General features: G+C 42.6%; 1 protein-coding gene across 3 annotated transcripts; it reads left to right on the top strand.

Annotated features, from left to right (window-relative positions):
* Nucleotides 1-4,717: 4,717 nt before the first annotated feature.
* On the top strand, nt 4,718-9,872 carry LOC122933012. Of its 3 annotated transcripts, XM_044287741.1 has the most exons (3): nt 4,718-5,301; nt 6,868-6,991; nt 7,945-9,872. In XM_044287741.1, the coding sequence occupies exon 3, from the start codon at nt 8,188-8,190 to the stop codon at nt 9,100-9,102; it is 915 nt and encodes a 304-aa protein (XP_044143676.1). In that variant the 5' UTR covers nt 4,718-5,301; nt 6,868-6,991; nt 7,945-8,187; the 3' UTR covers nt 9,103-9,872. The 3 variants fall into 3 exon arrangements, with proteins under 3 accessions (XP_044143676.1, XP_044143678.1, XP_044143677.1); XM_044287743.1 differs by lacking the exon at nt 6,868-6,991; XM_044287742.1 differs by having other exon boundaries at nt 4,718-6,991.
* Nucleotides 9,873-12,655: the final 2,783 nt, after the last annotated feature.

Genomic DNA, 12,655 nt, shown 5'->3' with positions numbered 1-12,655 from the left:
CTGTAAAACCTAACACCCTGCTGCAGCTGGCAGGATCGTTGCTGGCAGTTATATGCTGTGGTCAGGAGCTGGTCATGGCATCACTGGGGTTAATAGAGGGAGGGATCTCACTCTCTCTCTCCTATCGGGCCATTGCGCTGTTACCCTGCCATTGGCAGCCACCCTGTGGTTACTATGGTAACCGGATGCCTTGTAGTAATGTCAAAATGACAGTATTAGACTCTGCTATATAAGAGCATTGCAGAGTATAGTACAGCCATCGCCCCACTAGATCTTACCCCTCAGTGACCACCCATACTTGTTTTTAAAGCGGTCACTTAGGGGCATTGGGCTGGAGAGCCGCTGCGCCACCTTTATACGGAGGCACTTCAGCCCAAGCTAGGGCTACAAAAAAAGCTCAGGAGCTCCCTGCCCTCAGCTACCGGAGGGGGCAGTGATCAAAGACCGTGACAAGCAGGCTCTGATCACGTGATCGCCAAGATACAGTGTATCACGGCGATCACCGAAAAATGCCGGCAGCCGCCAGTGAACTATATCCCTCGTCTCATGTAAGAGAGGAGGGAGAAAGTCTCCGGTGCAAGGATCGGGTCCCCCAGCTTCCCCATAAGGGAAAGCTGGGTCCCTATCCTCACCCCACCCCCAGTATCTCAACAAAGATGTCGGCGGTGGCCCAGCGCATGCACAGACTATATGCCAGCTGCTGCCTCCCTCGGGAGAGGACAGAGTGTAAATGATTATGCCCCGATCGGGTCCCCCAGCACCCCGATTGGAGCAATGTGGCCCCAATATGTTTAATAAAGGGCAGGAGCCCGCTCCCAACTATAAAAAAAAAAATATTTATGCCGCAGACATGCGCAGTGATTACTGTGCTGAAGATCTGCCTTCAGCACAGTAACCATCAGGGACCATTACTATTGTTCCCTGATCATGTGGTCTCCATCATAACCCTATCATGGAGATCACATCCATTATATTTACTAAACACAGCCAGGACATGGGCTGTGCTTCTCTCTCCCCTCAGTGCAGTTGTTCTGTGAGGAGAGAGATCAGACTTCTATCCTGGCTGTGTGATTTACTGTGAAAAAAAGAAAAATCAGTTCATAAACTGTCCGTAACTGGCGGGTAGTGGGCGTCCGTCATTAGGCGTCTATTAGGGACGGTCAGTTACTGGTCGTGTGTCTATCTGTTTTTAAAATGGGGTCATTTATAACAGTTTTCTATCATTTAGCAGCTCAACGCCATTACATGTGTGCGATGGGTCCTCAACCGTTTTCAGTTTATTATCTGAAAGGCCCCAGGTGTTGCTTTATGTTTGGGCCCTGCCGTGTGTCAAGACATAAGATTAGGGCCATAATGGGGATATTTCTGAAGACAGGAGAAATGGGGTGATACATTTTGGGGTGTACTTCGTCATTTTCATGTGCTTTGTAGAAAAAAAACAGTCTTTAAATTGACACTTTTGTGTGAAAAATGGGAAAAAAAAATATTTTCGCCTGTTAGCATTAATCTCTACAAAAAACTAGGGGGTCTAAAAGCTCACTACACCCCTAGATGAATACCTTAGGGGGTCTAGTTTTCAAAATGGGGTATGTTTTTTTTTTTATTGTTTTGGCAGCTCACGTCCATCACAAGTGTGCAAGTAAATTTTGTGTTCTGAAAGCCACTGGGTGCTCCTTTATGTTTGGGTCCTGCCGTTTGTCAAGACATAAGATTAGGGCCACAATGGGGATATTTCTGAAGACAGGAGAAATTAGGTGATACATTTTGGGTGTACTTTTTCATTTTCATGTGCTCTGTAGAAAAAAAAACTGTCTTTAAATTGACACTTCTATTTAAAAAATGAAAATGTTATTTTTTTCATCTTATTAGCAATAATTTCTTAAAATGGCTCATTTATAAAAAAAATTAAAAATAAAATACATTTTTAAAAATACCAATAATTGTTATCGCTGAGTCTGTAATGACCTGATCTATAAAATGATCATAATACTAAACCCTTGTGGTGAATGCTGCAAAAAATAAAAATAAAAAACAATGGCACAATTTCTTTTGTTTTCACCTCACCTCCCAAAATGTTTTATAAAAAGTGATCAAAAAGTCATATGCATCTCAAAATGAATAAAAACTACAGCTCAACCAGCAAAAAATAAGCTCTCACACAGCTATGTTGACAGAAAAATAAAGAAGTTATGGGTCTTAGATATGTTGATAAAAAAAAAAAAAAGATTTTGAATAAAAAGAGATTTTATTATATAAAAGTAATAAAACATGAAAAAAAAATGCAAATTTGGTATTTTCATAAGCGTATCAAGCCACGGAATAAAATTATCCTATCAAATGTACAACATGCAGAACCGCATAAAAAATAAAAACACGATTGCCAAATTTTGCCCACTTCACCTTCTAAAAAAAGCTAAAATTATCAAAAGGTCATACCCCAATATGGTACCAATCAAAAGTACAGATCGCCCTGCAAAAAAAGAGCCCTCACTGAATTCCGTATACATAAACACAAAAAAGGGGTCAGATTATGGCGACTAAAAGAAAAAGAGATTTTTCCAAGTTTTTTTTTCAGTATAAAATGTAAAAACACAAGAAAAAAATACACATCGCTGGATTCATTCTGACCTGGATAATAAAAGTAACTGGTCAGTCAGTTTTATTTCATATCAAACGCCGTAAATAAAAAAAAACACGCAAAACTGTAGCAGAATTGCATTTTCTTTTTAATTCCACCACATTTGAAAAAAAATTGCTTGCTTCCTCTACATCATATGCAATATTAAATGGTGGCATTGGAAAGCACAACTTGTCCCACAAAAACAAGCTCTCATACGGCTATGTGAATGGAAAAATATAAAAGTTATGGCTCTGGGAAGGCAGGGAGTGCAAAACAAAAATGCAAAAATGAAAAAAACCTCTGGGGTAGAAAGGGTTAATGTGTAGAAATTTGAAAATTGCTATTTTTTTTCCAACTTTTCTTAACATTTTGGATTTTTTATAATATAAAGGGAAAACATATTGACCCAAATTTACCCATAACATCAAGTATAAGAAGTCACAAGAAAAAAAATGTCACACTGGCTTGAGTGATGGGTAACCCCCAGCACTCCAGTCGTGGTGAACCTACAACTCTCAGCATGCTCCATTAATTCCTAAGGTGTTCTGAGAACAGCCAAGGAAATGTACACCTTGGGAGTCATACTTGTTCCACAGCTGGGGTGCCAGAGGTTAGCCATCACAGGCTTGGATAAATAAAAGCGTTATTAGCACATAAAGTGTCACATGTCAGATTTGCTAAATTAGGCTTGGTCACGAAGGTGAAAAATGACTCGGTCCTGAAAGGGTTAGTGACCTACGCAATTTAGAAAGCGGGACTACAATTAGGTTTATAAATAACATTTGGATGTACACCATTGCGCAACAGATATGTGCCTGGTTGTAAATGAGGCATGTAGGTAGACTTAGAAACCGAGCCTACATCAGTTGCCAACACATATACGTCTGAATTATGAAAGCTCTAAGCCTGGTGGCAAATCAGCCATATATTTAGACTCAGAACACAGGTCTAAAACACTTCTAGAAAGTCACAGCCATAATAAATGACCCCCTTAGACTTGGTGATGGCCATGCACCGGCCAGGAGAGCATTCTTTAGTACACAAGCACATGTTTCTGCCAGAAGGCCTGCAGTGATGTCTTAGCTTCTGGGTGGCATTATTAAAGGAATTGTTTTCTGTCATTGAACACAGTTGTCATTGCTTTGAGAGAGGGGAGCCTAGGACGTAAGGAGTTAAGGAGGAGGAATAGTGATGGGAACGGTGCTAGGGGTGGGGTTTAAGGCTTAAAAGGGGTAGCGATGGCGGGAAAAGGGGCCATTTTGTCAGGACAGCAGTGTGGCAGCAGCCCCCACCCACCCTCCCCTTTTGGGCTGCGGATTGCTTTGGTTAATGCGGGTGTCCTGGTGCGTAAAAAGCTTGAGTGGTAGGGCCAGGGTGGTTGTGAGTGGATTGAAGTTTAGTCAGGCAGGGGCTGGTTGGTGGGCCTTGTCATAGCAGCCTGGGCAATGGTGGGTCCTTAGAGTTGGTGGTTATGGTGGCTCTGGCCTGGTGGGGAGGGAGCCAAAGGGGGTTATGGACTCCCCAGGTATTGGTTTTGGGGTGTGATATGGCAGGTAGCGGCCCACGTTTGTTGCTCTTGGCTACCGGTTTCTGCCTCTGAGCTGGCATTTATCGGCTAGAGGTAAGTTAACTGAGGGCGGGGGTGCAATGAGCAGGACCGTGGTACAGTGGCCAACTTTGCAGTGGATCAGGATAGATGTGTATAAGTCTATAAGTTGTTCGTGACGCCAATTGCAATGTGCGAAGGGTACTGTTGCAGGGCCCTTTAAGATGTAATAGCTCATGTACCAGGTGAGGAATGCCAGAGGGGGATAATGTCTCTGTGTAGTGTCAACGGTGTCTCCTACCTGGGTACGGCTGGACTCCTGGATCCTGGCTCACTTGCAATAAATTGAGTGCTTTGCTAGTAGGAGTAATTGAGGAACTTTGGAAGCAATGTCCGAGATCCAGACTTGTGATATAATTCAAACTTGTCTTTACTGGATGGCAGCATAAGTCCATACAAGTAATAGCAATAGTCATCTAGGCCCCAGCAGGTATTGGCAATGTATGGCAGGGATCAATATCTCTTCTGCAGCTATACTGCGTGCTGTGATGTAAATCTGATACGAATGTGTGTATGACTGGAGGGCTATAGGAAAAGGGCCCCCCATAGTTATATAAAGGATAGGTAGACAGGAATTCCTTTTACATCTTAGGTAATGCTGATCGTCTCATAAGAAACCATTCTACAAGAACATTAGGTTACTGCAGTTCATAAAGACATGTTGTGGGAACTGTAATCATCTACTGATAACGAAAAATAGCTCATACCAGCAATCATACAATTGGTTCATAGGGACACCGCCCGTTGAAAACAGAGTACTGAGCATGCGTAGAACGTGATACTCTTATATAATAGTATGTTGCAATGCGCGTAATAGTAAGCGCGCACAAACAGTACTTAACTATAACTAGTGCTGTTCATGAGGAAATGGCTACAAGCCATCCAATCATAATGAAGCTCATGACTGAGCATCCCCAGGATGCAACAAGATGATGGGTGGAGTTATGGGCATATAGGCAGAGGATCTTTCCCATTTGGTTGGGACTGTTCCACTGCTGACGAGCCGTGTGATGTGTATGCGCTGCCTCCTGATGAATCGCTGGTCCCCCGATATGGAGTGATGATGCAATATCCGGTAATGTATTGATTCTTACTCTATGATTGATTTATCCACGATTTCACTGTATACTCTAGAAAACTGTATAGTGACCTAAGTATTCATATAATAAATCATTAATAACAGAGAGAAGTTGTATGCTGTGTGTTTCCTAGTTGGGAAGCTAGTGAGAGGAAAGGTGAGGCCTTAGCATCGCCAAAAACATGGCAATACATTAATTGGCGACGAGGATGGGATTTGACCTTTTATAACATATTGTTTGGGGCAGGGGAATCCAGGGGAGTAATTTGTAGAAATTTGGCATGTTGCCAGAAGTAAGGGGCAATTGATACATAAGCTCGTAAAATTGCCCCTGAAGGATATTTTGACTTGAAACTTGGTATCTGAACAAATCATCCGGTAATGCACCGATTAGATTAAGACAGGAGTAGGAAGCTCCTCCTTTCCAGTTTCAAAGCAAAATATCTTGGAAACTAAAAACAATTTATCTGTCGGAGGTTGTCTTAAAACGTTCCAAGTAACAAGGGACACCTCTGAGCACAGCCCCACCCATTTTGGCAAAAAGCCAAAAATATAACAGTATGTTTAAGAAAAAGGCCAAATCCCAGAAAGAACCCGTGGAGATCCCCGGCTGGACCGAGGCTCCCTATAATATAATAGCAACAGAATTAGCTGGTCACGGGTTAGCGGAATCATGGGATAAACAGTTAAAAGAATCAAATCCGGTGGATGTAGTTCAAGTACTTGAGAAACTCCCAGCGAAAGCTGGTGATGCAGTTACCCTGGCTCGAAGGAGCTGGGTGTTGGCATCTGCATATCGTGGAGTGCACAGCGATTGCAGAAGGCAATTCAAGATCAGAGGCGCGCGGAACAGGCTCCGTTGGAAGCCGAGGGGCGTGCTCTGATGTTGGAATGTAGTGGAAAACTGTTGAAAGACAAGTTGACCCACTATCAGACTATAGCAGAGAACTCTGCTGTATACATAGCGGCGAATAAATATAAGAAAAGAAGGGGTAGGATTAACAAGAATAAAGTTTATAAACATATAGCTGCCGCTAGTGTGGATCGGGACCCTAGTAGATGGGATGGGGATATCTGGAATTCAGACTCGGATGATTGGGATGATTGTCCCGATGGTCCTGATTGTCCTGATCCAGTGATGGATCCCCCATCTGCTAAGGCATTTCCGGTGCTACGTAGGAAGGAAAAAACTACCTTAGGACCGGAAATAAGGGAAAAAAATAGGGTAAGAGTGTGGCATACAACCCTCGGTTGTCTGCTACACTCACAGCAGAAGGGGATGGCATGAGTAGTCAATATGCGGAACTCATGGCTGTTTTCCTTGCCCTGAAAAAAGAACAGGGAGATCAATGTCATATTTTCACAGACTCATGGTCGGTAGCTAATGGCTTGGCTACTTGGTTAATGGGCTGGAAAAAACATGATTGGGTTATACATGGAAAGGAAATCTGGGGAAAACAAATTTGGCAGGAAATAGAGGAGATAGAACTAACACTACTGTTTTCCATGTTGATGCTCATATGCCGATAGACTCTCTTGAACGTTTGTTTAATTCCCAAGCAGATGCGGCAACGGCCATATCCACTATATCCAAGTCAGAGGATAGAGAGACTGAGTCATGGCTGGAAGGTACAGCCGTTTGGGCTCACCAAAAAAGTAGACATCTTGGAGAAAAGGCCACTTACAGGTGGGCGCAGGAGAGAGGTATTCCACTAACAGGAGACATAATCAAGCAGGTCATACAAACAGATAATGGGTCTCATTTTACAGGGAAGGAAATAAAACAGTTTGCTTTAGAAAACAACATTGAATGGGTATATCACATGCCCTATTACCCACAGGCTGCTGGTCTCATTGAGCGAATGAATGGGTTGCTCAAAGGAGCATTGAAAAAAAATGACCTCAGATGGTAAATACGGGCAATGGAGAGATAATCTTTCCTCGGCCCTTCAGTCGCTCAATAATAGACCACTAACAGAATCCACTACCCCTTTAATGAGAATGTTGACGCCAAGTCTTACTATAGGTAAATTAACTATAGAATTTATTGAATATTGGACAATTAATGAAGAAGCTCAGGTCCCTTTTAGGGGAACATCAAAATCTGCAGGGTTGGACCTGCACTCACTGGAGGTGACGGTAGTAAATCCAGGAGTCACTAAGATAATTCCTACTGGAATCGGGGTAAAAATTCCCTCAGGACATTATGGACAGTTGGCCACTAGATCCAGTTATGCTCTAAAAAGTTTAATAGTGGTTGGAGGGGTAATTGATGAAGACTACCAAGGAGAAGTCAAAGTTGTACTCATAAATCTGGGTAAAATGGATGCTATAATATCAAAAAGAGATAGGGTGGCACAATTGCTATTAATCCCAATATATATAGCACAGATAAAAGAAACAACAGCCCCCAAGGAACTAACTATGAGGGGACAGAAAGGATTTGGATCCACTAATGAAATTAGTGTAGGTGCTAAAATTTGGATTCAAGATGTAAACGGACCTCCGTCACCTGCTGAAGTAATAGCGGTTGGCAAGGACCGTGCTCTACTCGTGATGAGGCCTGGAGTAGAGAAGTGGGAATATATCCCACAGGAAAAATGCTACTTAAGGGAATAATGCTGTATTCTTGACTTACAGAATCCACTAAGACATTGTGGCAGCGCCCTTGGTCTCCTTGGTATCGTGTGGTTGGCATCCTACGCAGACGGTAATACACCCGGACACAAGCTGAGCCTGGCTGAATCCAGAAATTGGACGTGGGGATGGAGAAACTATTCTAAAACCAGGAAATAGGACAGTGTTACATGTGAAGCCAATTGACTCTGCATTTGTTCTTTGCAAACCCTACAGCAGCAACAACAGAAAGGGTTGTTCCAAACCATGTTGTTGACGGGGAATGAGGAAGTTTGGAGGACCGTGTTTAACTCTTTTGTAAGGGAAAAACACTGGCTGGACACCAAAGCGCCTAAAATAAGGTGTAATGATACGTCCTGCACCGGTAAATTGGTCTACTACAATGTGACTAAAAGTAATATAATGTGTAAGTTTGTAGTATTACCAATGTTAAAGGGCCCAGAAGGTAATCAACATTTTTGGGTACCTACATTTTATGGACAAGTAATTGATAGCAATAATAGCACACATGATTTAACTTTCTGTGATGACACTCTTGAAGGTAAAATCTGTAAGTTACAGTCTGCTGTATATGAGCCTTGCTTGTTACAGAACACTGTAAATAAATGCGAGTGGGCCATAATGCCTACGTCATACCGATGGATGGTTGAAGTAGCACCCCAGGTGATATGCGTAGTGACAGATCGTCAGGTGGTCCCTAAAATGAGGGTGCCTTTTGCAGGATGCATACACAACATCACGGTTATTCAATGGGAAAATGAAACTTTTATGTTAAATCCAGATAATGAGCTAAGCACCAAGGTGTTATGGCAAGACACGGCTTTAGAAGTCCCTAATTGGGATCTAAATTTGACTAGACTGAAAGCAATTACAAATTTGAACAGGAGTATCACGGGACACAAGCTCTTTACTACGGTAGTGTCTGATAAAATAGTAAAAGTAGGATCCGCCATAGCGGACGCTACATCCCATCATTGGTGGGACATATTCATGGGGTATTCCCCATCAGCCAGGACTACCATGGATTGGGTGGTTCACCCCTTGTTGGTAGTCATGATAGTAGTAATTGTACTATGTATTTGGAATTGTTATGTAGCCTATGGTATATGTTGTAAAAAACGAAAAATGATAATGGTTTCCTATACCAACGGTCAGCATTAAGGACCGAATGTGATGTAAATCTGATACGAATGTGTGTATGACTGGAGGGCTATAGGAAAAGGGCCCCCCATAGTTATATAAAGGATAGGTAGACAGGAATTCCTTTTACATCTTAGGTAATGCTGATCGTCTCATAAGAAACCATTCTACAAGAACATTAGGTTACTGCAGTTCATAAAGACATGTTGTGGGAACTGTAATCATCTACTGATAACGAAAAATAGCTCATACCAGCAATCATACAATTGGTTCATAGGGACACCGCCCGTTGAAAACAGAGTACTGAGCATGCGTAGAACGTGATACTCTTATATAATAGTATGTTGCAATGCGCGTAATAGTAAGCGCGCACAAACAGTACTTAACTATAACTAGTGCTGTTCATGAGGAAATGGCTACAAGCCATCCAATCATAATGAAGCTCATGACTGAGCATCCCCAGGATGCAACAAGATGATGGGTGGAGTTATGGGCATATAGGCAGAGGATCTTTCCCATTTGGTTGGGACTGTTCCACTGCTGACGAGCCGTGTGATGTGTATGCGCTGCCTCCTGATGAATCGCTGGTCCCCCGATATGGAGTGATGATGCAATATCCGGTAATGTATTGATTCTTACTCTATGATTGATTTATCCACGATTTCACTGTATACTCTAGAAAACTGTATAGTGACCTAAGTATTCATATAATAAATCATTAATAACAGAGAGAAGTTGTATGCTGTGTGTTTCCTAGTTGGGAAGCTAGTGAGAGGAAAGGTGAGGCCTTAGCATCGCCAAAAACATGGCAATACACGTGCCTGGAGAATCTGGCAGGTATCTATCTTCTGCTCTGTCTGTCTTCTGCTTGTAATGGGCCTGACTAGCTGAGGAGGAATTTGGCTTCTCCTGGACTCTGGATGGTACTCACGGTACTGCTCGCAGGGAATGGTTCTTCCTGGAGATCTATAGTTCTGGAAGTGCTGCTTGCTTGTCCACAGTCAAGGCTGAAGGGCTCGGACTGGGAAGAGTGATCTTTGGCCTCAGCCGAGGCTCGATCCTGTCTTGGGATCCCTGTTTCTGGGAGCTCCTACTAACACAGCCTTCCCCAAGCCGGGGTGACTGGTACACTAAACTAGAACTTCCTTATCCTCCCCATGAGACAGGACATGGGACCAGCCCACTTCTGCTCACAGAGGGGGGGCTAAAACTGGAATGAACTATTCCAGTCTAGCAATACTAAACAGGCTAAGGTCCTGCTGAACACATTGCTGCCACCTACTGGTGTACATGGAAATTACAGCATAATATATGAAACAGGCCTAGAAAATACATAAAATGATATCAATGACAATATAATTATAAAAGATGACAATGTACATACACCTAACATGTTGTAGCGGGGAGAAAGAGTTTGGCAACATACTCCAGGATTTTACAGGGGCAGTTATATGTCATTTTACGGGGCTACAAGAACCCTCCCTATGGTGTCATTTCTCTAGGTTCTTGGTAAGGTTCTTGGGGCGGGGGCCTTCAGATGGGAAGGCCTTGAGTTAGTTATATTTATTGTATTTATGTTATTAATAAAAGGCTGCTGTGGCCAATAAATCCACTTGCTGTGTCTGTCATTATTGGGTTAGTAATGGGGAGGTTCAGGGGTGAGCGACTTGACAATACGCCAGTCATGCTGACATACACTTAAGTAGTGCCATAGTGCAGATATGTGCCCATATTATCGTTGTGTAAAACTGGCCTCAAGTGGTAGATAACAGACTGCAGTGCACTACTTAAATTTGGCTGCATTTCTCTCAGGTCAAGTTGGCTATTATACAGGGTGGCTCAAGGGTGACTATAATATCTTCAAACTTACAGACAGCTTAACTGCCACGTGTGCTAATTCAGATATTATATTACTATAGAACCATTTAGTTTGGAATTTATTAGTATACTTTACCAATTTCCTTCAATTCCAACAATCTCAACTTGAATGAAGAACTATTGCAGACCCACTGTTAAAGAGGACCTATCACCACAAAATGCAGTGCAATCTGAAAGCACCATATTATAGAGCAGGAGAAGCTGAGTAAACCGATATATAGTTTTGTGGGAAACGATTCAGTAAAACCTATAATTTATACATTTAGATCTCTGCTTTTTCGACCTTCCGTGTACTTTTGGTACTTTTGGAGGGAGATGCCATCAGTGACTGATAGCGTTGTGTACATACAGTAAGTGTGCATAAGAGTCAGTTAATGATAACCCCTTCCTCATGTACTGATAGCTGTTCACAGGAAGTGGAAAAAACAAGAATATAAATGTATAAAATATACGTTTTATGGAATCTTTCCCCACAAAACTATATATCAATCTGCTCAGCTCCTCCTGCCCTATAACATGGTGAAAGCAGATTGCATTGCATTTTGTGGTAACAGATCCTCTTTAAGTTTCAGAAACCAATGTTCTGAAGAATATACTAGTACTAAAGCTCACATCTGTGGCACATTTTACATTTTTCAGTTTTGGTGTAGGAGCAGAAAAGATAAAAAAAAAGAAGAACGGGATCTATCCGGTAAGGCCGGGTTCACATCACTATTTCATTTGCCGTTCTTCTGATCAGTCCGAACAGAAAACAACAACAAAATAAAGTGCATGCTGTATTTTAAGCATCTGTTATGCTCAGTTTTAGCCATTTCCGTCTGCGATCTGTTCTTGACTATATTGGGGTGTGTCAACTTTCCAATAAGGTGTCCATCATTCTGTTCAGTTAGAAAAACCCGACTGCATGTGGCAGTATTTTGCCTGTATCTTGCTAGAATCTTCAATATGGGCTTTAAACAAAACATCTGCTGTACATGTGAATGTGCAGGGGCATTGGTATCGGCGAAGCAGGGGAAGCCACTGCTTAAGGACCGGAGCTCAGAAGGGGCCCGGGAGCAGTAGCATGACCGTCTATTTCAACAAGATGCAGAGGCTGGCTGCTGCTGGACCCCGATGAATAAAACTCAGAGCTTACAAGCTCCCGTGCTGCATAGCCTCTCAGACACCCTCCTTTTCTCCAGTCTGCAGAGCAGTACATGTTTCCTGAGGATGTGCTGTAGAGTGAGACTGCAAGGGCAGGAGCAGCAGCCTGAAGAGACAACCTGTTAGTCTGCACTCTCTCTTCTCTGTGGGACAGAGGAGCTGCTGCTGTCTGGATTCTGTACCAGCGGCTTCAATGCTTATTTAATAGTTTTTACTGCCTCATTAAGCAGATTGTTTGCGTTCATAGACTCACTGACACCTACTCTGCCCCTTGCCCCACATATCTGTAGTATTCCAGAGAAGGCACTACCATTCTTGCACCTAGCTAATGTCTCTAATGGCTAGCAAAGAATGTCATCTGTGTATTTATTTCCAGGTCCTCTGATACTGTGCCTTAATAATATTGTTATGCAACTGTTACTACATATAATGTGCCTGGTTGTCAAGCAGCTGGCAGTGCATCTGGAAGACAGTGCCTTTAGATAGAATGAAACTCACAATTCCATTCTCCCCCTTTTGGGCAGAATTGGGCTAGTCCTGCTTTCTACCAAAG

The sequence above is a fragment of the Bufo gargarizans genome, chromosome 3, assembly GCF_014858855.1.
Source record: "Bufo gargarizans isolate SCDJY-AF-19 chromosome 3, ASM1485885v1, whole genome shotgun sequence".
In the NCBI taxonomy this organism is placed as follows: Eukaryota; Metazoa; Chordata; class Amphibia; order Anura; family Bufonidae; genus Bufo; species Bufo gargarizans.
Note: the sequence above shows the minus strand (reverse complement) of the source record. Positions and strands in the feature narration are given on the sequence as shown.

Coding starts and splice junctions, on each gene's coding strand:
- LOC122933012 (XM_044287743.1), top strand. CDS start 8,188: ATGTTGTTGACGGGGAATGAGGAAGTTTGGAGGACCGTGTTTAACTCT.